Source organism: Drosophila novamexicana, unplaced genomic scaffold (genome assembly GCF_003285875.2).
Source record: "Drosophila novamexicana strain 15010-1031.04,08,12 unplaced genomic scaffold, DnovRS2.1 tig00000193-arrow-pilon, whole genome shotgun sequence".
NCBI lineage: Eukaryota > Metazoa > Arthropoda > Insecta > Diptera > Drosophilidae > Drosophila > Drosophila novamexicana.
This window is the reverse complement of record NW_020824787.1, coordinates 8,883,342-8,910,712: the sequence shown is the minus strand read 5'-3', so window position 1 is coordinate 8,910,712 and position 27,371 is coordinate 8,883,342. Positions and strand designations below refer to the sequence as shown.

At 41.1% G+C, this 27,371-nt stretch overlaps 1 protein-coding gene across 1 annotated transcript in view; it reads right to left on the bottom strand.

Moving 5' to 3' along the window:
• LOC115759338 (discoidin domain-containing receptor 2) overlaps positions 1-27,371 on the bottom strand; it is a 101,511-nt gene that overhangs the window by 53,683 nt on the left and 20,457 nt on the right. Inside the window, exons 3-10 of the mRNA XM_030700257.1 lie at positions 20,786-21,017; positions 20,245-20,392; positions 19,176-19,355; positions 13,318-13,451; positions 8,988-9,195; positions 3,433-3,588; positions 2,065-2,297; positions 1,548-1,695 (exon numbers count right to left, since the gene is read on the bottom strand). Of these exons, the coding sequence (XP_030556117.1) occupies positions 1,548-1,695; positions 2,065-2,297; positions 3,433-3,588; positions 8,988-9,195; positions 13,318-13,451; positions 19,176-19,355; positions 20,245-20,392; positions 20,786-21,017 (1,439 nt within the window). The remainder of the gene's footprint in view (positions 1-1,547; positions 1,696-2,064; positions 2,298-3,432; positions 3,589-8,987; positions 9,196-13,317; positions 13,452-19,175; positions 19,356-20,244; positions 20,393-20,785; positions 21,018-27,371) is intronic.

Genomic DNA, 27,371 nt, shown 5'->3' with positions numbered 1-27,371 from the left:
AGGCGTGCCATAAACGTTGCTGATGATGATGACAATGGCTATGATGATGATAATGATGATGCTAGTGATGGCCCAGGAATGTGTGCAAACAATGTGCCTGTGTCCTGTCCAGCATGTTGTCGATTTTATGTGCCATGCTTCGTGTCTCTCCGAGATAAACGCAAGGGCCGCAAAAATGTGTAGCATGCCTTTAGGCGACGGACACAAGACATTAGAATTCATTACAAATTATGTAGCTCAACTTCTTCTAACCCCAAACCGAATACTCCACGTTCCATGTTTGGCAATTAAACAGTGCACATGTTACTCGACGAATACATGAATAGTAACCTATGTTGGACACGATGACATTCAGTTACTCTGCACAAGGCATTCGCTTGGATTAGTTCTGTTAAGGACTTAACTAGCTAGCTGAAGGTGCACTGAAAGGAGTCCACTGTTTTATTATTGACTATGTGCCGGAAGAAGGCATAAAGAATTCTCGTAAGCGGATTGCGAAGTCAAAGCCCGTTTGCACTAAATCCATGCGTATGTCTTTTGACTAAGATACTAGTTGGAATTTAATTTCAACTCAAGTGCGTTTTTATTTTCAGTATTTTTCCATGAGTTGATTCTTGAAAGGCTTAAGGCAAAATGTTCCTCAAAGTTAAAATAAAAGGAAAATTTAACTGAAGAAATATACATTCTCATATCAAGCAATATTTAATAATTTCCAAAATTCCATTTATAATATTGTGATATAAATTAGATTTGTTGTGATATAAATTAGAAACAAACATTTACGAATGCTTTTTATAAAAACGCTCCTCCTTAATTAGATTTATTATAAAAATAATTGAATAAAAATATTTAAATAATTAAATTAGAATGATAAAGTTCATATGAAATGGAAACTGTTTCTGTATAAAATACTTTTGACAAGTTAGTAAGCCTACAACTTTGGCTAGTTTTATTATAAATATAATTATGTAGTCATCCAAAATTGGATCAGATGACACAATCGGAAGACAATCCAAACACAGAATGTTCTCCTAAAGTGTTACCAAGTTCATATGCCACATTGCATACCCTATTTTTTGGGGGATCAGTTTTGCCGGTCTGGCGACTAAGCAATTCAAAATTATGTCCTGCGGCGCGAACAACGCGCGTTCGTTTTTTTTCTTTTTTGATTGTTGGTGCTCTTGTTCCGGCTGCTACTTCAGCACCACTGGCAGAGTCCATCATACTGGACTTTCATGTTGTGCGCTAAATTAAGCATTGCTTCGTACTCGCATTTCTCTTCTTTTTTTGTTTGTTGCTTTTTTGTTGTTGTTTGCAACGTTGCAGCAACATTTGCATGTCCTGTCACAGGCAGGACGCAAAACATCAAACTCATCAGCTGCGACACCAGCAGCAGGAGCAGAAGCAGAAGCAGGAGTAGAACCGGGAGCGGGTGCAAAAGCTTGAGCCATGCTGTGAGCACTGTTAATGGCCCATGGCACCAGCAGCAACAGCCCATCATGGTGCAACTGGAAGCCGGGACCTCTTGCCCCTTTGCGTGAACTCACCTGTATAGTCCGGAGTTACATGCTGACGCTGCAGGTCATTCATGGAGCAGGCACTGGCCGCGCTTGTGTACATGTTCACATTGAAGGGCTCATGGTACAGACTGTTCTTGTCAATGGACGACTCATTGTCATCCATTGTTGTGACCACCTGAGGGCGAAAGGTGAAAGAAACAAAAAAAATAAAAATTAAAACATACACATAGGACAGTGTAAAAAAATTGACGCCTAGCTCTTTTTGTTGAGCTTTGCCAGCCACTACAGTACAGCTTTTAATAATGATTTCTGCATATGGGCCCGGGCTCACCTGAAAAACCTTTGTGCGTTGGCAGCAGCAATTTTTAATTTTTTTTTGCTCCTCCCCCCGTTTTTTTTTTTTTTTTTGGTTCTTGATGTTTGACATGCATTTTGGGTGGTGACTGCCCACAGTGCGACAACAGCTTATGCACTTTTCATGTCAGCCGGTTAGTGGCCAAACTAAACGCCATTTGGTATTTGAGCAGATATCCATTTTACCCACCTTTAAGACGCCATTGCCGTTGAGTCGCTTATCGACGCCGCCGAGTGTGTCCGGATTGAAATTATGCTGAAATGCATCCAAAACATTGCCACGTCCGCGTCCGCGCTTATTGCGAGCTATTATCAAGAGGATAATAACGACAAGGAAGAGTATAATTGTTGCCAGCACTGTGATTATGACGCCAACGAAACTTGTTTCCGGCTCCTGATGGTCAATGGGCTTCGGCGAGATAACTGCAAAGCAAAAGCGAGGAGCAAAAGAGAGCTGCATGATGTGATATGAAACAACAGGCTGGCAGTTACAACTCTGGTGAGCAACTAAAAGTTAATGAGAAAAAAAACTGCAACGCTTTGCAAAATACGTATTTAATGAAAAAGTTGTTTGCTCTTTTTGTGCATTTTCTTGTGTCGGATGGAATAAAGATTATTTATGGAAAACATCCATCAAAATATTTGAGGCGTGGTGTAGCTTATTGTTGGGCTTTAAATTGCCCCAACACTCTTTTGTTTGTTAACTCATTGAGACCGAGTAATTAAAGAGCTCACTCCAGCTCTTTTGCTGGTGGGTCGATGTACAACATTATGAAGCGTTATATTTTGTATTTCAAAAACTGTCGATGCTGGCTAATTTGGGGTGCAATAAATGAAAAATATTTACTACAGATAGCAAAATGAACAATAATGTTATTAATTGATATATTTTTTGCGGGGCTGATCAACTTTTATTTAGGCAAACTTAAAAGTTTGGACTATTCTTATAGTATTATTTGCAAAACACAAAAAACAAAACTTTAAATCTTTTTGTATATTACCATCCTTAAGCAAACTCAGTATTTAGAAGTATATTATGATTCATATATATATATGCAAAATCTTATCAACATCTAACCACTATATTCTATAGGAAAGATTGGTGGAATAGTTGGACCTTATGAGGCAAAGTATTCTGTTTTTAAAAATATTTCAATAAATTTAGCCTTTTTGAGATGCACTATTCTTACATATGGGATATGTTTACAGGGGAATTAAATCGTCGCCAATTAATTTATTTTTGTTTTTAATTTGAACAGATTTTGGTAATATTTTATTAAATCTATAATAGCGCTCAAAATTATATTAATAAATAATACATATAATTTATGCGGACACATTGATCAAAAAAGCAATTAAATATTTCTGCTGCGGGCAGCAATTAAAATTTTAAATTTTAGCTAATTTTCAAAGAAAAATTTAAAATATTAAAATCTGATTCGGTTTAAAAGTGATTTTGAAAATAATTTGCGCCAGCAACTAGTAAGTAAGCCAGTCACTGGCATTTTGCGTATACATTTTGGTATAATCAGTTGATCTCTATTCGCATTGCACTTACCTTGGGTGGTATGTTGACTCCTCTCGCCACCGCTGCTGACAGCTCGGCCCACCTCATCGCGTTGCAACGGATATTCGGATGTATTTGGCACACCGGCGCCATTTGTAGGCGGTACATTGAGCAGCTCCTCATCTGTGAAATTGCCCACTACGGGCACTGCAAACAAGACAAACAGAGAGAGTGAGATAGAGGTAGAGATAAAGAGTGAGAGGAGCTCAAAAATGTGGGTTAGAATGCGTTGAGAGATTCGCCAGCGAAATAGGAAATAGGCTGCATAAAGATTGCAGTAAACGAGGTGAGCTGTGGGTGGCAAACTGTTGCCTGACAGCTGCCCGTCTTGATAAGCCAGCCGAGCTAATGGGTCTCAGTGAGCAATTAGCGAGAGGGAAAAAGAGAGATTCGCGATTATTATGATAAATGAGCTGTTACACAGCACCAGACAACGTTGACGCTGAGTAGACCGTCTCGTTGAGTGCCAATTAGTGTTGCATACTTTTAGGTGTCTGCCACGCCCAAAACACTATCGCGACAGGCGTTGAAGCGTGTGCAGTATTTGCTGTTGACCTTTCGCGCAGCCAGACAATAAACAGAAGCGGCGAAAACGCCATCATCCAACCCAGACGGTCGTCAATAACAACAGCTAGCACCGAACTCGCCCACACTCTACTCTTTGCTGTTTACCCAGCGGACTGTTGCTGACTTTGTTTATGGTTATCCTGGTAGGGAGCACAATTTCCAAATGCATTTCCGCCTCGAGCGTTTGTTGAACTCCGCTCGATATTTAAAAACAAAAAGGCGAACATTTTGCAGGAAATTTCCAAAAATGGCAGAAATAGCGTTGAGGGAAATGCAAATTTTTACAGCTCTTGGCATTGATTTTGAACTTGTTTGCTTGAAATTGTTGTTATTGTTGTTGTTGTTGTTGTTGCCGCCGCCGCGTGTCGTCTATTTTCTTTGGCGTCAAGTTTTTTGTTGTTACAAAAGTTTTTTGTTTACTTTCGTGTGTTTGAATTTGCCATGCAAATAGCGACGGCAACAAAAATTTTGCCATTCTGTTGGTTGTTGGTTTGGGCAATGCTTGTGGCATCAAAGTTTGTCCGCCGCAGCAAAAGTAGCATTGGGAATTGTGTGGGGGCCAACAGACTCCAAAAAACCGTGTCATATGTTCTGTGAACCTAAACGAACTCAAAATATGTTAATTTGTTAGCGCTGCCAGAGACAAAATGTTAATATCTCCACTTGAAATATCAAGAGGTGCATGCGGAGAATAAGAGATAGGATAAAAACACAGATCGATGAAATGGGTACGGATTAGCTTTGCGGTGGTTTTTTTGAAGCTGTGTCTGGGCGCTTGAGCGCTTGTATTATAAAGAACATATAAAGTAAATTAAAATCATATTCTATAATAATGTAGGTATATCTTTGTAATATGCAAGTATTACGCCGGACTCTTGACTCATTTGGATCGTTATTGGCCCATTGTGAAGCCGCAGTGCATGGGCTCTATGCCTATCACGCATATAAACTATAAAAATTGTAAAACAATTTTTGGAAATATATCTACTAAGAGCTCAGCAAATAATAAGTAGCTTATCAAATATGGTGAATTCAATACATTTCGTATACATAAGATGCTGTCCTGTTCGCAACAAACGAAATTCTGATGCAGATTTATGTTTAATTTCCGCCTGCATAAATTCTCAGAAACTTTTCATATACTTAGCTATGTGTGTGTGTATATTCATCTGTCCGTACAAGGTATATATCATAATCAGTTGGAATGTGCACGTGACCTCCATTAACATCGCATTGTTTGGCTGTCTCAGTTTCCTTCCTTTTCTTCCTGCCGTACGCATTATTGCATTATGCACTCGGCAATTTAATGCTTTCAATATCAATGCACTTTGGCTTTGGCACTTCAACTCAACCATTAAGCAAATTACGAGCCGAAATTCCAAATGCATGAAAATCATGCACATTGTTGCAATTCGCTCGAATGCGCTCAAGGCCAGTCAGATGGCAGGCTACCTACAATGCAGCAAATCAACTGCATCATATGCTGATGCAATTCATCTAGCACCAACTACTACACGCAGTTATTCGCATTACCATTCAGCGCTATATGACACGCACACACCCACACCATCCCACCCTTACACCACCCACATTCAAAAACACTCAAAAAGCACTCTCAGATCTCGAATTCAAAACGATTTTCAATTAGAAAGGATTAAGCGAGGGAGATTGCAGACGGATTTAAAGCGCAGCAACAGCGAAGTTATTGAAATGAATTTGTATGCAGCGATTGCTTGACTGACTCACCGACTAAATGTCTGTCTGTCTATCTGGCTGAGTGAATGAATGTCTGCCTGACTGACTGACTGACTGACTGACTGTACAGAATGCATCAAAATCGAAATCCAAGCAAAACACAAGCAACAACAAACAAAAGGGGTCGTCGTACAATCTGGAGTACGCGGGGGCGCCAACATGCAAAATATATTGCAATGTTATTGATTTATAAGGCAAAGCACTTGCCAAGCTTAAATACGCTCCATTTAAAAAAAAAAAGAGTTTCAGAAAGAAATCTGCAAATGGGAAAACAAAAAAAAAGGAAAACAAATCTATAAGCATGAGGAACCAAGACACAGCCAGTGCCAATGGCAAAGCCAACAAAAGAGAATCACAAATGAGGCAAAAGTCGATGATTAAATTCCCTTTACAGTGGGTTTATCATAAGGTATGATTGTGCTTATAAGCTGGAACATAAAACGTAACGTTAATAAATATTTAAAAAAGTAAACCATTTTAGTCAATTCGAATTGGACAGAGAGGAATATTAGAAAATATTCCTTAAGCGAAAAAAAATTAATGCATTTTTAACATTTAAAGTCATGCTTATGATAGTATTTTTTTTTAAATATTATTTTAATGTTTGCTTATGAATCATGTTAAGCATACAAAATTCTCGATATTTATCCTTAAAAGAACATCTTATTCGTCTTTTATTTTGTGCAAAAGACTCTTTATTGATTTCACTTCAAAAAATCTCACACGCTAAGCAGATAAATCTGGGCTAACAATGAGGCAATTCATTTTCCTATGTTATTGATCTTATATATGAACTGCCAAAAGTTTGCCATTAATCGAATCGGGTCTGTACTCTGGCAGCCTTATATATATATTGCCAACTTGACGGTATAGTTAGCATACCTTATGCGGCGTAGAACATTCAAAAAGCAGTGCAGCTCTTTATTATGCAACGTGTAAAAAGAGGAAGCTAGAGGCAGGAAGGCACGATGTTGTCCCGCTGCCATTGCCAACCAGCCGCTCCTCTCCTTGGGTAGTACCCATGGCTCTGTGCTCCGTGTGCTCATTGAGTTGCAAATTTCAAATGCACAAAAGTAATGCAACTCATTTAATTTTCACAATATCCTTGTGCTTTGCTTCTGGTTGTAGTCGAGCATATGCCAGGGCTGCTGTTTCTGCCCTCTAAGCTAAAGCTCTCTCTCTCTCTCTCTTTCGCTGCCTCCCTTTCCGTCTTGCTCGCCTGCTCTGTCTCTGCTTTTGTCGCAGTATATGTGGGCTTCCGTTTCCTATGCTTGTTACAATGGCTGACTCGGTACCCAGTTACGTTTCCCCTCCCGCCTGGCCACTCTTTCTCTCTCAGTCAGCCTGCTTTGTATCAGTCTATGCCCAATTGCACACAGCACACACGCACACACACACACACGCACACTTGTAGAAAAACAAAGCTCCCAGCTGGCTTAGTAGCGATGTGAGTTAAGTAAAAATTGGTTCATAGCCTGCCTCTCAGTTGGTAATATATTTTGCACCATCGACACAGAGTCGCGTCGGATTCGAGTCGAGTCGAGCAGAGTGGAGGGGAGTAGAGCGGAGCGGATCGGAGTCGAGTGTAGAGTCGAGCCGCTCCAGTTCGAGTCGTTTGCCAGGGGTTTTAATGAAATGCGCAACGAATTTTTAGTGTCAGTGGAATTTTCAATTGCTCAAAGTTGTTGTCCTTGTTGTTGTTCTTGTTGTTGCCGTTGCATTTGCAGTTTATGTTTGAAGAGCCGCTACCGTTGGGCGCACTGAGTTTTCTAGTTTGCCTGGGTAAATTATGTTTACTGCTTGGTTTATTCGTTGTATGTTGCAGCAATTGCTCTAAACAAGCCGTGTGAGTATTTAAGAGAGTTTTCCCATCATTCCCCAACCACAGCCTCTCTGCCTCATATTTTCAACCAGGTGTGCAGTAAATTAAAATTAAACAGTTGGCCAGCTAAACAGAGACTTAAAATGTTTTGCTCTTTGCACTGTTTTAGCCATAAAAGTGCTGTAAGTCGAATTGTGGAGTGAAAAATTACTCCGAGTTAAGGCTTAGGTCTCGACTAATCAATATCAGTCGTAGCTTTGGTGCTAGCTTTTGATAGACTCCGTTTTAACAGCTGAACATATTATTTTTTCTCTGCCTTGGTGCGGAGTTTGGTTTGCATTATTCAATAAATTATTTATTTATCAAATAATATTATATGAGAGGCCCCAAATGAATTTTGCCTTTACACATATTTAAGTTTTTATATAGTTTTCTTGGAGAACTATTATAACTTATCTAATAAAATTTATATCGTGGGCAACCAAAGCTAAATGCAAATAATTCCTATTTACCCACTTTAAAAAAGAAATGTATGCACAAACTGATAATAATGCCAACTAGCTGACTTAACAGGCTTCCCTAACTGGCCACTTGTATTGTGCTCGTAAACTCGACAATAACTAACTAACTAACTAACTTGGTGCAACCTGTCGCGTTATCAACGCTTTAAATCCACTAACAAGTCAACGAGAACGGGCATACAAAATTAATTTAAACTACAAACAACAGAGGCACATCAACTACCCTCCACCTTGTCGGCCACCTTGCCCCTCCGCCGGTCGCTGGCGTTGACAACGAATGCATTCGCATTTATTGCATGTGGCGCACCATGTGGCCAGCAAGGAAGGTGGCAACCCAGTTAACCCTTTTTATGCCCTACAAATAAAGTGGGTTTGATCACATTTTCATGAAATTTGTAACGCTCTGAAAAACGCAGTAGAAAAGCTCGTCCGCTATATTATATAGCTTTACTTGGAACGATCGAAACAGAAACAAAGTTATTGTCAGAACTTTTGTGTTTTCTTATGAAATCTTAAACAATATTGTTATGCTATGCTTATATGTGAGAGTAACTGGCTTTTTCTGTCCAACATCGGACAACTATGTTTTAAATTTTTGTAGGATAAAACGGTTGAAAAATAAATTTTGATATAGAAAACTCCTCCGTTTTTGCAGATAATTTCACCAAATTATATGCAAAGCCGTAATGCCTACAAGGGTATTTAATCTTCGGCGTGCCAAAGAGCGCGGCTCCTTATTTTTATGATTTCTTGCAACTTTTACGTTTTTGCGTGCTCGTGTTACATTTTTTAATAAAATAATTTTTGCTGCAGCAGTTTTTGGCCCAGCGGGCATGTTGCGTTGGCAGTTGGGAGACTTGGGCTCGCATTCTCTCTCTTACCTGATATAAATGTAATCTCGCTGAGCATCATCCAGCGGGCGGCGAAATACAAATGCAACTGCAGATAACGCCCCAGGCGGTGATGTAATTTGATTGTCACGTCGCGTGCATGATCCAGCACTTGGTCGGGCATGTAGGAGAACTGAACCGGCTCCCCAACAAACTGGCGTCCGCCAATGCTGAAGAAAACTTTGGCGTGCACAAACACCTGCAAGTGCGAGAAAGAGAGAGAGATTGAGAGGGAGTAAACAAAAATGAGTAACAGTTGGACACCTGAAAGTGTCCATGTGTGTGTGTGTGTGTGACTGGCATAATAATTAAAGTAATCACATTTATTTTATTTTTTACGACGCGTTTGTTCTTCATTCTCTTTGGCCGCGAATTGTATTCTCATATTTGTTAGCCCCGCTGACAGTTTTGGTCAAGCGACAGTCCAAGGTTCAGTTATGGACGCGCCACGGAAGTGCCTCGTAAAAAAAAAACACAGCTGAGAAAAAAATCATGTATATATAAATACAACATTTACTTTTGGTTGGTTACTTTTTTTTTGGGGCCAGCCGGATGTGTAAGTGTTGTCTTTCCCATTGCCAATTGGGCTGAGCATGGCTAATGAGTTGTCGTTGACGTTAAGAGGTGTTGCTTGGACTTTGTTTGAACGCTGAATGCATTGAATATCAATAGAAATCATAGGCTTGTTGGCTAATAATTATTTGTAAAGCTTATAAACTTTATTTGTATGGGAAATGCTTTTGCAATTGTTGATTTTTTATCTCTTATAAATATTGTGTGGGATAAATATGCTTGACAGCAATAGTGACACAACAGATAATCCTACAAACAACACATATATATCTCGTATATTTTAGAAAAGCGCCAAAGAATAAGAAGTTTGCTTAAATTTCTTAGTTATTTTTTTTGCTATATGCGTATCAGTTACATGCGAATCATAATCCGAAGTGAAGAAAGTTATTTGCCCTTTACACTAGCTAAACGTCAGATCCTTTTCCAAAGCCCACCTGTCAAAGTGCTTTTCAACAAACTTTCCCAGCCAAACTGCCATCCACAAAAGCAGCAGCTAACGGAAGTCAGCCACTTATAGAGACAAACAATCTGATGAGTCTAAGCTTGCCCTCCCAAGACTAATTAATAGGACCACACGTAGACGTTGACCCCCACGACAATGTCTTAATCGGGGCTATAAATCTGGGCACGCATTTTAAAGAGTACACAAGGAGTTGATAGACAGAAGGAGAGAGAGAGAGAGGAAGGGGGAAACGTTGCCGCTCATTAGAAATGCTAAAGACAAAGTCAAACAAGCAGACGCTTACCGACAACACAAGAGCTCAAGAGGCTTATCGAACATCTGACATGTAATGACTCGGAGTTCGACTTGGACTTGGTCTGGAGCTGGGTGCTGAGTGCAGAGCGCTAGAGTGGGTTGTCAGTTGAGGCGCAGGTGCGGTGAAAGGTGCAGCAGCCACACGCGTGTCATAATTAAAACGCAATTAGCATAATTTTGGGCTTATCAATGCATCACAAATGGCATTTTGAGTATTTATTGCACGACCGCAAAGTGTCCCATGGCAACGTGTCCAGGTCCGTGTCCGGGTCCGAGTTCGGGTCCAGAGCTGCTGGCCCCCAAAGCCGCTCTAAGTAATTTTATGACTTATGGGGCATTCCGAATGGCGCTGGCCAAGCAAATGGTAATGAAAAATCATAAAAATGAGAATTATAGCGACTGAGCCAAAGACGAGGACGTCGTCGTTGATTCTGTGTAAATTATGGGCAACCATAAAGCGAATGGTCAATGGCCAAGTCGGCCAGCCAGTCGACCGCATTGACCAGGTAGGCTGCTGCCACCCCAGACACTCGACTCTGGTGCTGACTGTGATTCCAGCCTCGCCCCCCCAGTTCTTCACTTCACGTACAAATGGCGGCAACAAATCAAAGCGCCCCAAGAAAATTTGTGGTAATTGAAATTTTATGTGCCGCTTGAATCTGCTGCCAATTGGCTGCATACTTTGTGGTTAATTACGTCAGCAGATTTGTGTAGAAAGACAGAAATCTTCAGACCAGCTATCTAGAGTGGCATCTCCAACTACTGATTGGGCTGGTTTGCTTCTTAAAACGAAAAGCATGTGGAAATTACTCGTACATTTAAAAAGCATCGTAAATTTGGGCATAGGCAGTGAAGTTGAGAGTCATCAGAACCATTCAAGAAATCATAATTAAATGTAGATAAGTATTTATCCAAATGGATAGAAGCATACAGAATTCTTGATTAGCACAAGTTATGCCTGGCTTGTAGGAACACTCAAGATTTTATATTTAAGCGATTTTATAGTTAGAATGTAGTAAAAAGATTGGTTTATTGTGGAGGTAAATCATAAAAGTTCTAATGTTGGTCTATTAAAATATAAAGCCCTGTCGCGGGTCTTAAAATGGTGTAGGGAAAAATCTTACATATTGCAATGAATTTGATCAGCTAATAATAAAGAATTTCTTCTATAACAAAATATATATTTTAAAGAAAATTTATTATAATTAACAACGAGAATCTGCGTTTAAATACCAGGCTATGTGTGGGTACATTGTTCTCGGAAAAATTATGCTATATTTTTAATCATTTTCGTAATAGTTTATTGAATCAAATTTCGATACGTGAAAAAACATTATTGTCTGCAATTTATATGCTTATGTATAAATTCCATTTAATGGGAGAGAAAATGATGGAAAAATATTTATGATACGAAAGTTGAAGAAGCAAAATGATTTTAGTAATGCTATCTATTGTAGAACTACAAGGTGTGGTATTGCCCTTATTGTGGCCCAGATTTATTTATGACGCTAAGCTCTGGAAAATTGTTACAAAAATCATGCTCTGGCACAAATCTACACACTGTGTCATTTATACAACTATCCCTATGTAACAAAAACATGTACAACTTATCAATAATTAAAGGTACATATAAAAATGCATAATTATAACAATATACCAGAGTGGACCCACAGTTATCTGTCTGCCCCAGCACACCTACATCGCCCCCGCGCTACCAAAAAGAAAGTGAAGATTAATTTGACACAAATTTGACAAGCATATGGAACGGCTGTGGAAATGTGTGGTTTATGTTACTCGAAATATAACAATGATAAGATCAAACAGGGCGCATATAAAAATTATTAAACTGTCGTACGATACTCGAAGCTGTCAGACGAAGAAATTTACAAGAAATTTATGGGAGAGGGTCTGATCAAATGCAATCACATATGCAGTTGTACTCAGGTAGGCTTTAATTAAATATAGTGCTGCGGCTGTTTTGGGCAGCAGCAGCAGCCCAGCTGCACCTTTAAACAATTTTGTAGTTCTCTTATCAGTCAACAAGAGCGCATAGCTATCTCAATCTAGCATTTAACACATTGCCACCATAATTTGGGTCAATGGACTTGAACGAAAAAAAAATTCTGTTCTGTTGTGTTCTGTTTTATGGGCCAGATTATGTTCTAGCCTGCTATCAGAGCCCCCATGCTCCCATGTTCCTTTCGATATGTTGGGAAAGGGGGTAAGCAAAACAAAACTGCGCCCAATCATTTAATGATTCGTATTCGTATGTGCCGTATGGGCACTCACTCGCATTGTTTACTTTCGATAAAGACAACGAGTAAGTAAGGAAATTGACTCTATAATGCCTTGCCATATATGTATATAGTACGAGTACCTCTATACCCGATTTCAAGTGCCACCTGAGTCGGTTTGGGTACGGTGGGGTAGTTGGGTGGGCGGTGCGTTCCGTTTATATCAATTGCGGTTTGTTTAGGTTCGATTTCGTGTTTGGTTTGTTTATAAAAATCATTCGTATTCTTTTCTCTTTCTCTCTCGCACTCGATCTCTACCTCTGGCTGCCCCTGTCTCTGACAATTTTATTTTATTACCGCACTGTGTTTGTTGTCAGAACTGTTTAGCATTTATTTGCTCAGTTTGCCGCCGCCAGTTTGTCTGGCCCGGGAACTGTGAGTGGGGCCATGGCGCGGTTGCGGACCGCGAACCGCGGACCTCGCAGCGGCTGTTGATTTTTTACGATTTCCAAACAAAAGGCGCGGCACACTGTTGTTTATATAATTTGGCGTTGCTGTTGTTGTATTTTATTTTTAAAGAGCCAATTTATCTGTCCGCAAATGACAGTATCGTGTTGTCTTATATGCACTTCAGGCATTAACAATGAAAATGTGATGAAATGCAGTTGCAGTTGACAGTTATGGGGTATCTTTTACCAAGTGTGGGCTGAAGCAGTGTAATGACTATGCATGCTATATGAAGCTTAATTTTACTTACTTGCACATCCTTGGAGAACATGTTGTTCGTGTGGATAATCACAGCACTGAAATTGCGTACGGTTTCAAATTCAAAGGTGATTTCCACTGGACGACCGGATAGAGTATCATTACGCCAGCCAACCCATTCATAACCTAAATGAGAAGAAAATTAGTTGACGGTTTTTTAAAAAGTATATTTAACTGCTGCGAATTGAGTCTCTCCATAGTCACGACAGAAGAGAATGCCATACGAGTTTCTGCTGTAGAGGCCATATTATTCTTTTTTTCTTTTATTCATATTAGTTGATGAAGAACATTATTGTGTAGAATGTTTTTGTAGAATATTATATTCTGATTTTAGAATATTTTCTTCTTATTAACAACTAAAACATTTTTCATTGAATTGTCTTATATGGGTTGAACTCTGCTGATGAGACGCACAAGCAAATATTATCTGTTATATATATATTTTATATAATTTTACTGCGAATTTGTCTAGTGCTTGGCACACTTCTCTCTCTCACTGGACCACATATTTCACATGTTAAAGCTCAAGTGCATTGTAATCACCATTACATATGATACCAAATGACTCTTGGACCAGTTTAACGCAATATTAAGAGACATTTATGTGCTTTTTTTTTTTTTTTTTTTTTTTTTTTTTTTTTTATGGTTTAAGTTACTTTTATTTTTGCTAATTTTCTGTTACTTTTCACTTTTAGCAACTTTTATCAGCGTGAGTTTTGGGTAATGAAAGCTTAAGTTAAATATTTACAATGTGTATATATATGTACATGTTAATTTTGCTTCATTATAGTCGGCGTTTGGCCAGGTCTATAGGATAACACTTTTTAAGCCTCCTTCTTCGCCTCCTTAGCAGGTTTCTTGCCAAGACGTTAGGGTGGTTGCGGAGCTTACATAAGTGACTTGCTGTTTGTTGATTAATAAGGTCTCCTACCATAGTAACCTTAAGGTCCTTGGCGATGTCGCGTGTGCGAATATACCATTCGGCTCCAGTTATTTTGCGCAGGGTTTTGGCCTGAATGATGCGAATTTTGTTCAGGTGTGTTTTTGCAGCTATACCGTAAACTTGAAGCCCGTAACGCCACACTGGGGCAAGGATTACCTTGTAGATTAGGACCTTGTTTTTGGAGTTGAGGAGCCAGCTCATTCGCCTTATCTTAGATTTGATGTTGCTCGTTACTGCAGAGACGTGCTTACTAAATGTAAGTCGTCTGTCGAGAGTGACACCTAGGTACTTGTGTTGACGATATTGCTCTAGAAGCTCACCATGAAGAAAAAGTCCGGGGCATGAGTCCTTGCGTAGAGTGTGGGTAACCGTGGCGCATTTTCCAGGGTTCACTGCGATGTTCCATCTACAAGCCCAGTTTTCAAATCGCTTGAGGTATTCCTGCAAGAGGTCAGTTGCCACGTACACACATTTGTTTTTTGCAAGGATTGCCGTGTCGTCAGCAAACGTGGCCACCAGAAGGTCCTGCCGATCATTCCGTCTGCTTGCATTTGCTGTGGGCATGTCATGTGTAAACAGGCTATATAGCGTGGGACCCAAGACGCTGCCTTGTGGTACGCCCGCTTTTATGCGTTTGGTTTGAGAGGCTACTCCATCCTGTACCACTCTAAATGTCCTCTCGTTCAAGAAGCTCGCAATGATGTTAAAGAGCTGCGGATTCAATTTGCCCTTAATCTTGGAGAGGAGTCCTGCGTGCCACACCCGGTCAAAAGCTTGTTGAATGTCGAGGTATGCTGCCACCACATACTCCTTCCTGTTAAAGCCGTCCAAAATAAAATTTGTGACCCGATGGAGTTGCTCAGGGGTACCGTGTTTCAGTCTAAACCCAAACTGGAACTTCGGGATTAAGCGTTTTATTTCCGGAGTATCCAGGATCCTTCTAAGGATGCACCTTTCCAGTATCTTGCCAAAGGTAGGCAGGAGGCTGATGGGGCGATAAGAGTCCAGTTGATTAGGGGATTTTCCGCTCTTGTGCAACATAATGATGTGCGCCTTCTTCCAGGCTACTGGAAAATGACCTAGCCGAAGAGTTGCATTAAAAATGGCTACGAGAAAAAGCACCGCCTTGTATGGCAATAGCTTAATTGTCTGGTTGTCCAACCGATCTTCCCCAGGGGCTTTGTTGTTTTTTAGGCTCTTTATCTCCTGCCTTACTTCTTGGAAGGTGATTGGTGATAAAGGGAGTGCCGTTTGTAGCGGCGCCTCCAGGATTTGCGCGACTCGCTGTATCCTTCTATGCGATGCGGTCTCAAACGGGTTGAAACGCTCCTCCAGGTTACAGGCGAAGGCTTCGGCTCTTTCCATTGGCGACCTGGCCCAGGTGCCATCGGGATGTCGAACGGGAAACTTTGGTGCAGGTTGCCGCTTGTATCGACTGGTAAGTTTCCACAGTGCGAATTTGGAGCTCTCGTCTGCCGTTGCTTCCTCCAGCATGGTGTCTGTGGCTTTTCTTCTCAGTAAGGTCAACTCCTTTCTGACTCTGTTGGCGATACGGCGATAGATCCTATCGATTCTGGGGTCCTGGGTCCGGACGTACTCCCTCCTCAGCCGCTTTTTCAGGCAAAGAAGGCCTTCAACGATGGGGGGAAGCGTCCTCGTAGGTTGGCTTGTAGGCGTAAAATACATTTGTGCTGGCGCAGCGTTGGCAGCCGCGGTATGTATTTGATACAGCAGGGTTTGAACTGCAGCGTCGGCATCCTCGGCTGTCAAGATTGGCATGGTTAGATCAATCATGCCATTCAGTTCAGCTTTGAAGCGTTGTATGTTCGACTGGGGGGTGACAAGCCTTCGCTTTTTTACAGTCCTTTGAGCAGACGTAGATACCGTTGCAAGTAAGGGTAGATGGTCAGATGAAAGCTCATACTCTTCGCGAACTGATATTAAGCTGTTGGGAATACCCTTGTATATATAGAAGTCAATGCACGAAGGAGTACTTTGCCTGTTATACGGGAAGTGGGTAGGTCTCCCGGTGGCCAAGACCTGGGCTGAGCAGCTGGTGAGCGCTTCATGTAGCGCAATGCCTCTGTTGTCAGCTCTGTAGCTTCCCCACAGCCGGTGTTTGGCGTTGAAGTCACCTCCAACGATGAATTTATGACCAAATTGATCAAGGAGAGAATCGAATCCAGCTCGGCTCCAGGATAGATTTGGTGGTAAGTACACTGCAGCTACAGGTATTTCGCCCAAAGGAGTCCCCACCATAATAGCAGCCATTTGTGTTGCGCTGGAAGTCACCTGAGATAGTTGGTAGTGCACCAAGTTCTGCTTGACAAGCACCGCAGCACCTCCTCTGGCTCGATTTGCTGGGTGATCCGCACGGTAGCAAACATATCCCTCCATGGCGAAGTACAGGCCGGCGTGTAGGTGGGTTTCTGAGACAAGCATGATGTCTATTTCATGTTTTCTCAAAAACAGTTTGAGCTCGTTTGCATTTTGTAAGATGCTGCGAGCGTTCCACGATCCGAGGCGCATCTGGGCAGCCATTATTTGCGGTGAGTGGGAAGACCGAGCTGTGGAGCTTGCGCGTCCTTCAGCTCCTTGATGCTGACCAGGATACTTGTGACTGCTGCATTCAGTGCTGCAATCGACTGCTGGAGTCCTTGAAGGATACTTCCGAGGGACGTGTCTTGCCCCTGAGATCCATGCTGGAGGTATTGGGGCTGCATTGTTGTAGCGGTGGGCTGATTGCACACAGAGGGTTGGCACGCTTGTGCATTTTGCTGGTACGTGTTGCGTCCTGGCCGCAACGCGTCAGCATACGACAGGCCTTGTTGCACAATTCGGGAGGGTACGAACTGCGAGTTGATGCGCCGTGCAGGTTCCTGTTGGTTGTGTCGTGCCGGGAGGGCAACATTGATGGCCGGTTGTCGGGCATTCAAGCGCTGCTGGAATGCTTTGCATCCTTTATAATAAGCAGCATGGTTCCCATCACAGTTTGAGCATCGCAGGTCTGCCACCGTTTTGGCCTGACATTGCTCCGAGTTGGTCCAGTGGGGTTGGCCGCACCGTCCACATATGGGCTTTTTGAGGCAATAGTTTTTTGTGTGGTCGAACTCATAGCAGCGATAACATTGCCTGATGCTTTTATTCTTTCTCGGAAGCTCAACTTGGACCCTTTGACGACCAACCTTGCTAATTAGAAGCGCGTCCCTGTTGTTTGGGGCCTGCTTAAGATCTACGAACCAGTAGTTGCGATTTGGCGAATCGTTTGCGGGGTCAGCATCAGCGTCACTTGTAGGTAGCCTGGTCCCCGGGTTGTATAGATTTTTTACAACGTGGCCGTGTATTGCAAAGACATTTTCGATTTGGCTTCTGGGAGTAGAAGCGGCCAAGTTTTTGACGACTACGCGATATGGTCTGTCCTCCTTGAGACAGAAGTGCGTGAACTGGACCCTGACCTCAGTGAGTTTGCGAATAATGGCTCTATGAGTGTCGGAATCTTTCGCGTATATTCTCAGCGTGCCGGAGGGAGAGACCTTAAATTCGTAGGCATCTGGGCCAGCTGCCTGGTCAAGTGTCTGTTCCATTGCGACGATGTCGTTAACTCCAGGAAGTGTTATGGGCCTGGGCTTAGGGACCTTTTTTTCAGGATGAGGTTCAGGACGAGCTGGCGGAGCTTCATCTGCAATTTCAATCTCGTCGTCTTCGATGTCAGAGGCTTCTTCCAGAGGCGCAAGTGGAGCATATCTGTTTCCATTTGTCAGGGAGGCACTGGGAGCAGTTGAACTTTCTCCTGCCTTGCTGGTTTTCCCGTTTTTTGTGGGTACTTTCCCTTTTTTGATGGCTCCGGCCTTTAGTGTTGTTCCTTGTCGTTTTTTTGTTTTAGTCGTTTGCCAATTGACCAGCGCTTCTTGGAAGGCTGGCATATTACCTTTGCTCTTTAGAGGGTGCAGAGCAGGGATTTGGCTGCAAAGACCGCTGCAAGACGCAGCTGCCGGGAAAGAGCTCTGGGCGCTATATGTTGCTACTGGGATAAGCTGGAAAGCTTCATTGGTGCTTTTGCGGTGTGTTCCAGAGGGCTCCAGTGCGGCACAGCTTGTACCATTGGAGGCAGAGGTCCTGCAGCCGCTACTTGAGGACACGGTGGTTGTAGTTGTTGTGGTTGCTGTTGTGCACACAATGCCGTGTTGTTGTAGTTGTAGCTGGTTCGACTGTCCCCATCCCTCAGGAGTGTACGCGTGAACCTCGTTCATGTAATCAGGTGAAGATCTACTTGCTTCAGTGAGCGGGGCTAGAAGACCGTGTACTTGATTGCTGTTGACTTCGGGGTTAGTTGGCGGTGGAATATTGCTAAACACTGCATGACTGGAGCAGGTGTTGCTGCGTGTGTTGTATGCATGGGTACCAGGGACGTCATCGTTTTTTAAGTTTTTATTTGCCATGGAAGCCTGAACGTTGTTTAAGCTGACTGCTATTTTTGTAGGCAACTCGGCATTGACATTGGCAGCACTGGCTTTGACAGCTCCCAATTTTTGCTTGTGTGCAAATTGCACATTTGCAGTTTTGATTTTTGGGTCTTTCTTTATTTTAGGCACTTTAACGCAGTTTTTGATTTTTTTGGGGTTCAATTCACTTTCAGCTGTATTATTATGCCACTGTTAGGTGGGCTTGTCCGTTTTTTGTCACTTTTTTCCACGATTTTTTAGGAGCACAATTCACACGGCGATATCGATAGTTGCAAACACGACGCTGAATGAATGACATTTATGTGCAGCTAAAACATGTAAAGACTAAAATAGTCTAGACTGAAGTATTTTATGTGACAAGCAAATGGACTACCATATAGAGACCATGCACGCCCGCGTCTTAAACGTCTTTGATGTTAAGAAACCAGTACAATATTATTTTACCTTTACCAAAGCCGTTGATATCCATGCGAAAGTTATCCTTGCCGCGCTGTCCATCTACAAGCTGGCCCAGACCATTCACAAAACGATCGCCCTCCTCGTGCCCATCGTAGGTTTTATCGGATAGATCGATTTCCATGCCGCGCTGCACGCCCTTCGGAATGCTGTAGGCGACAATGCCCTCTGCAAGAGTCAAGATAGTTCCCAGATGCGAGTTGTTAGTGAAAGGCAACGGACTGTGGCTTGTATGTGTATCGAAACAGCAAAATTTAAGGCGATTTGTAGCGTCATATTTTGAGTCTTTGGGTCATGTGCAGCAGCTACTCGTAATTATAATCCTATTTTATGTACAAGCACTCGCTCATGTTTAAATTACATAAAAATGAGACTAAAAAAGCAATAAATTCGCTTAAAAACTGTAAATTAAATATGCGGCAAGCAATGGGCCCACAACTGAGCCCCAAACGAGACCTTTAATAAAACAATAAAAGGAACTAACTAACTTTTAGCTTGGGGTCGCTCGCAAATGCAAAACAAAGTCATCAAAACCGGTCGCACGCTTGATTGCATGCCTACAGATACTTTTTCATACACCAACGATATTTGGGGTCCTACGATTTTGTTATGCGATTTGTTCGAATATAATGAACATGTTTAAGAATTGTTAATTCCAGTTGAAGTTAAAAATAAACTTGAGAACAATTTCCCGATTTACCCAAGCTTTTTCATTGAACCTAAATATAAAGAAATTTATTGTTTGCAAGATTAAAAGATTGAATCTTTTGCAAAAAATGGTTTATCTTGTCTTTATCAGACATAAGCAAAGAACTTCAATGAGAATCCATTTATTATTACAAGCTTTTAAAAAAAAATATTTATGCTAGGGTATGACAGCTTCGATTTGTCTTAAGATTACTTAACTCCTGGTAAAAGATACTTTAGCTGTTTGTCGGCCGCAGGGCATGAACAAGTGCGACCATGATACTTGGAGTGTGTGGCAGGGTGAGGGAGGGGGGGGGGAGGGGCACGCAATGTTTGCTATGATTCATGGCTATGGCTATGGACCACTTACCTTGCCAGGCACAGCCAACGATCTCTGCGCGAAGGCAAACAGTGCGATCGTATTGACTGTAGGGATAGATGCGCACCTTGGACGCAAAGATGCTGGGCTGCAGCACGTTCTCCACCTCGCTGTAGGTGTTTATATTGCCAGGAAGTATCTGCAAGATGTAACCAAAAACAAAAACGTTATTAATGCGCCAGCTGTGTGCCGCGTGTAGGTGGGGGGAATTCGAGCTCTTTGGCCGAAATAAAAAAAAAAAGAAGAGAAAAACAAAAGCGTTCAAATTGATTTTCTTAGCCTGCACACAATAAATCGATGGAACCGTTTCGGGCACAGCCTGGGCCAGCACAATCGAGGGACACCTACGCAATTCTTGCTCACCTCGCGATAATTCGCACGTAAATTTCACAGCCTAAAGATGTAGATACATTATGTATCTGTTCGTGGCTTGCGGTTATTGCGATGCTTATCGCCGGCCCGGCCCGTTCGTGATTAATGTGTGAATGCGGAAAGAGAGATAGACATTGAGGCTGGGCAGTACGGCACTCACCTCTTTGCCCTGTGTATTCTTCCAACGCAGCCATTTCTCAAAGCCTGGCCTCCAATATTCGAGCACATAGGCCTCTGTATATTCCTGGCCCTGACCTTTGCCAAAGCGACCCTGCGTGCGTATGGCGCTGACCAAATGCACCTGCAGCAGATCAATTTGCAGATATTCCTTAAGCCCACGTGAGACCATATGCTTGGGACACCAGGCACCTCCATTGTTATCCACCTTGAGTCTGTAAATAAGAAAATTTGCCATAAAATATTTACATTTTCTGTATAATAACCGAGAATTTTCTAGTTCCTGTGATAGCGAATAATCTCTTGCAAAATCAATATATATTTTTATTTAAATAACTACTAGACTCGTTGACTACAGATTTATTTTATTATATCATGTAAGAGACAAAAGCAAATTAAACCTTCACGTCCATTTGTGCCTATTTATTATGGCTTTTTTATTTGGCAGGAATGTCACTTGTTAATTTTAATGACTAAATATTTATTGTAATTTATACAAGTGTCCTCACTTTTGCTGTGCTCAATGTTCAGTTTTTTTTTTTTCGTTGATTATAAACCATATTGATCAATAATTAATTTGAATTTGCATTGATTGACTCAACGCATGACCACGCCCACTTTGCTTGCAACGCAGAATGCATGTTTATTGTCGGGCGTTTCTGATACTTTTTTCATGTTTGCTGTTTACGGGATTCTGTTTTTTTTTTTGTTGCATATGTTTTTTACAGCCATTTGCATTGGCGTTAATTATTTAATTAAATTTAAAATTGGCTTTTTTGCCGAATGCACGTGTAATTGAGCTGCATGTCGAGTGTGCATGTGCTGCTTGTAATTAAATGTCGTTAACTGTGCGTGGACACCAATAAGTATGATCCTTTTGTGAAAAGCACACTGATTGGCAATTGTGTGCAAAGCTTTTGTGTTGCGCCCACTTGAAAATGCTGCTTAAAAGAGTTTATTTACAAGCTAAAAATTATATGAATAAAAGCTGGTAATGTCCGAAATGGTTAAGATTCAAACGAATGAAAGCTATATCAGTTGGCCTGGAATAATATTTAAGGACAGAGATTTAAGATTTCTATTGATGTGTTTCTGACTCAAAATTCTATAATTTGTAAAAATCACTTCTATAAGTGCAAAGAGAATATTAGCCCAAAAACCTATATAGAATATATTATCAGAAGAGAGCGATTAGCATTTCGTTGTTTAATTCTTTTTTATTCCTTTCAGTTCTTAAAAATATCCTCCTTCAGCAGTTTGCTTAATGTGCCAATATTATTTCAATGTCATTTTTTATGTGTCAAGGCGTCAATTTGCATACTTAATCAACATTCGCTCTGAATGACTTTTCAACTTTATTTATTTTATTTTTGCAATTTTGCCGCAACATTCGCACTCAATTTATGAATTATTTCCACAACAGCTGCGGCAGTTTGGCAGTTTTCACTTTCAATTTTCAAACTGGTGTAAGGCAGCGGAAAAAAAAAATAAAAAACAAAAAAGTTAACCACACGCCGCGCTGCTGCGCAACAACTTTTGGCCCTGGGAAAACGGAGAGCTCAACTCAACTCGACTCGAAACTCAAACGCCAACTTTTTCGCCAAACTCAAAAACTGCAACTGCATTGCGACAATTTCTTTACAAACATACACACACATACACACCGATTGTGTGTTTGTGCGTGTCTCGTTGTATAGACACACACAGACATACACATTCAGACATCCGCTATATGTTCATATTCATATTTCATCTAGCTTGGAGTTGGCTTTGTATTAGAATAGAGAGCGCGCTGCGAGGGGAGTCCAAAGTGCAGTAAATCATGCAAGTTATTGACTCATGCAAAGTCATTTAAACAATTTGCACAGTTTTCTATAGACAGAACAGAATAAAGAAATAAACAAAAAGATATCCAGCTAGGGGAAATGTTTATGGGATTGTTTCATGAATATTTGTTTGTGCAACATGTAGCTTGTTTTATTTTTGACCCAGTTTAAGTTGTTTTAAAACTGAAGTGAAAGTTCTCTAAAAGAAACGTTTATACAAACCACATTGATTACGATTAACTGAAAGTGGCAAATCTCCTTAAGGATTATTTTTTCAATATTTATACAAACTGTCATAGCTTTTTGCACAGCTTTAAGCCTAAAGTTTATTTTAAACAGACGCTAAAATCTGTAAGAATCTGTTCAGTCTCCTCATACTGCTTTAATGTTGCTTTATATTACAAAATAAAAATCGTGGACCTTTCTATTCCTGTTTGGATTTAATTGTAAACAAAATTATATAATCAATAGATAAAAGTGAGTGGACATTGTTATTTACAAAGTAAGCCCATATCTACTTATCTTTTCCATAGTTCAATTTTCCATTCGCTTTCTCGTTACTACCGCAGGCCATTAGCAGCTAATCGCCAATCTAATAAAAAATAGCACATCAACTGCTAATTAACTACTGCTCCTGCTGTTGCAGTAGAGGCAGCGGTAACAGCAACATCAACATCAACATCAACAGCGGCCGCATCAGCAGTTGCCACGTTCTGTGGAAATTGCTACAAATTTTCCGCATGGCAAGCGCCACACAAACATATGAACACTTTATCCTAGCGCATAGCGTTACCAGCCTGGTAGGGGATGAGGCGGAAGCTGAATGGTACTTGGCGGACCGGGTATCTCCACTAGAGTCAGCTCGCCCATATCCCGCCATGACCTACATTATCTTCTGGCTCTGGCTCTGGCTCTGGCTCTGGCTCGAGCTTTGCTGCTGTGGCGAATTCTGTTTTTTTTTTTTTGCTGTTACGGTAACACTCGCTGCCAGTTTTTTGCAACCATGTGTGTGTCTGTGTCTATCTGTGGCATATTTTTTTGCTGCTACTGTGCGCCATTTTTTTCCGCTATTTACGTTAATCGCGGTTTACAACACGAGACAGCAGGCTGAGGGCCAAGGGAAAGGATCTCATATGCAAAATAGGCAGCGAAAGCCACCAAGTTGACTGCTAGCCAAGCTCCCATATTGCCACCATCCCTCCGGCGCCTTTCGGTGGCTTGCCTATTTGCAAGTGTGCACCGACTTTTCTACATTAATATCAATTTTGTTGTCATAAATCCAATGAGTTGTGTGGCCTGCGCTCTGCGGCTGTGTGGGCTTGACATTTGCCGTTGACTTTTACATTTTGTTTGCTAGAACACTCTCTGCGCTTGGCAGAGGGTATCTTAAAATTATCATTCAATTTGACACACAATATAAAAACCGCGTAAACGTTTAAAGAAATATATTTATATAAAAATTGTGATCTAATTAAATTTGTTATTGTTTGTATCATATTTAAATTTATGAATTTTAGAGATTGTTGTTGATTTTTTATATATATTTTTCGCAAATGACTTAGGGCATTTCTTAGTCGTTCAGAGTCGTTCTTCAGTCTCCACTCTTTCGCATCAACCTCTCACGGCTGGGGCTGTTTATTATCGTTAACATATGGGTCACCTGGGATGGCACTTTAGCATCATTTGCATGACAAGGCTGCAAATGTTTTCTCGATGCGCATTCAAATTGGGCAAATAATGGGCATGGCGAGAAGTGTGAGCTGCGAGTGAGCCGGGGCATGTCTTCTTCGGCTGAAATGGTTGAATGCTGCCTAAAAGCGTGCTCCACTTACACAATGCAGCCCCAAAAGATGTGCTCTGCTTGTTATGCAGCCCCAATAAGTAAGCTTTACACTCGTCTTGAGGCAGCATCATTTTGCATCGCATTCAGGCCAAAGGCTTTCATTAGCTTCGTTTTAAGCGTTGCGACGCCTTCTCATTTACGACTAACGAGGCAGATATACTTGGATACTTATACTGCCGGGGCATACAACACCCGAAACTTTTCTTCTTTTTTATTTTACTTATTTCCTTACCCTAGGGCAGGACGGCGCATAAAAGTATGCAAGGCAAAAACGAGTCCGAAATATGCCGTGCGAAAATTTTGTGTTGGCATAGAAATATTTTCACTTGCTTTTCCTACTAAGCGCTCCTAGCTGAGGAGCTGAGGTTTCGTTTTACAGCAAATTGTTGCATTCTTTGCGGCGTTTTGTGTGCCTGTGTGTGTGTGTATATATACGCTATCCTGTGCATAGTTTGGCGCGTTATGGTCAGCAGCAGGAAATGGCACCTAGCACCACTTTTATTTGGGTAAAGCTACTAAAATATGCCATAAAAGGATGCAGCTATCGCATAACTGCAGCACACAACATAGCTACAAGGTGCCCCCAAACCACGAAACCAACACAACTAAGTGGATGTAATGTTGCATTTGCACACACACACACATGCACACGCTAACACACATACACACAGAGAGTGGGCACATTTAGTTGGCTGGGAACTCTAACTAGGTCTTGTGTTACTTTATGCGCCCAAGCCATGCCTGGAATGGCTGTAAACGTGGCTGAAATTAGAGTCAACCAACAGATACAAACATACGAACGTATCTCACAGATACATTTATGGGCTACTAGGTGCCGGGAACTGTGGTAAAGTTCTGCTCGTTTTTAATATAAATTCATGTCGCTTTCACTTGCATGTTGTGGCCTTACACACATTTATTTAGATAATTATGAAAATATATGCACAAATATGTGGCTCGATGCCGGCCTCATATGGCACGTAACAGCGGTGCATTGGCTGTGGGTGCCGGCACGAAAACCAGCTGCTCTTAAATTATTAGTATATGTTGATAATATTTGCAAAAGTTAGGCAAACTTTTCAATTCACATAATGCAATAAAATATTATACAACACGAAATTAGAAGCAATATCATAAAAAGTTTGCAACGAAAAGCAAAAAAAAAGGAAAAGTATTGGACAACCATTCGGTAAATGAGATTTAAATATTATTTTTATAAATTTAACGTATTAAAAAGAGATATAGAACTCTCACACAAATCTTTTTTTAAATTTATAAATTTAATATGTACATGTTTTTCTGCCATAAAACATTCCGTTTTTCTTTTAATATATTCCTACATTATTTTCATTAAGTCTTCCCTTTTTGAAACATTTTCAAGACTTTTCGTTTGTCACTTTAAAAAGTTGTTTTCGAAAACCTTCGCCTTAAATGCAAATTGTCTCTACTTTTCAAGCGAATATCGGAATCCATTCTGTTAATTTGTCCATGGACTTCATTACAATGCAGCAAACATTTGGGTCCATTATTTATTTAAATGCTCTTCTACAATACATGTCTCGTCCTTTGGCGAAAATTTATTGTGCGCTTTGGTCTATGCAAAATCGAATTTGCATATAGAGGAAGTATCCTGTAGCTTAAATGCCCAATTGGTTTGTTGTGCTAAGCACAATGCAAACTCTCAGAGACTAGGGCGACCCTTTTACCGACAAGATTTTGCCTCTAGGCTGATGTACGTGTGTGTGTGTGTGTGTTTTTTTCTCGTTTTTTTTCTATATCCTTTGGCTTTGAATTTGCGTATCCTTTTTTGTGGGTCCATGTATATGTAACAGAGTCTTTATCAAGTTCGTTTTCGGCTTGTTTGCTAGCTGTTTTCCTATTTTTAATGAGGTTGTCTAGATTTCTGTTTCTCCTTTTTTTTGGAAGGGGTGGCCACTCTTTAAGGATTCCCGCACACACATAAGATGGGCTTCGAAAAATATGCTACAGTTTATGGCGCAAAAAGTTAAGCTGATTTACACTGAATGAAGTTCGTTTGGTTGGACAACTTAACTTTTGCCTTGTGGGGGTCCAAGACAAAACTTAAGCGGCTTACTACTCGGAATGTACAGCCACATATGGTGCAGTGTCCCCAACATGCTTTAGGGCTTGTCTAATAAGTAGCACAACCAGAAGGGTTGCGCTCTCCCTCCCTCTCTTTATCTGTCTCTGTCTGTTGCTTCCTTAGTCCCCGTAACAATCTCAATGCAGCTGTGCAAATTGTGAGAAGTGTAAGAAAAACACAGGTGACGACCAAATATTTGCGTTTTCAATTTCAGATGTGTGTGTGTCTGTGTGTGTGTGTGTGCGCTCGCGTGTGTGTGTGTGTGAGCTGCTTAAGGATTGCCCCATGCCCAACTCTTGCTTCGCTTGTGCTCGTTTTTCCCCTCTCCCACACATATTTATTTTTCATTTAATTTCCAATTTTTCTTTCAACGTTTTTAATGACACTTGATGCAATTAAAATGCCAAGCAACGGGCTTTTACTTCTGCCTTGCCATCTCCAACTGCCTCCTGCCAACGGCTTGTAAGCTACTAAAAATTATTTTTTACGATTGTCATAAAGACGTCGCCGTCCTCGTTTGTAAAGGCCACCCTTTCCGCCTCTCTCCATCCTGTAGCAAAACAATAGCTGCCGCTTTTGTTTCTACCGCTCAGCTTGGCTCAGTGCACAGCAGCGCCTCCTAGCGCCTGACAGCGACAACAGCAGCAACGCCAATTCGCTGAGTTTTTAATTAAATTTTATTTTATTTTTTTTTTTTTTGACACTTTTTACCAAAATATTTTGCTAAGCTTGAAAAGTTTGACGCCCGCTTTGGCGGCAAGACTTAAGCTAGAATTCCTTTGACGCAATCCTTAAA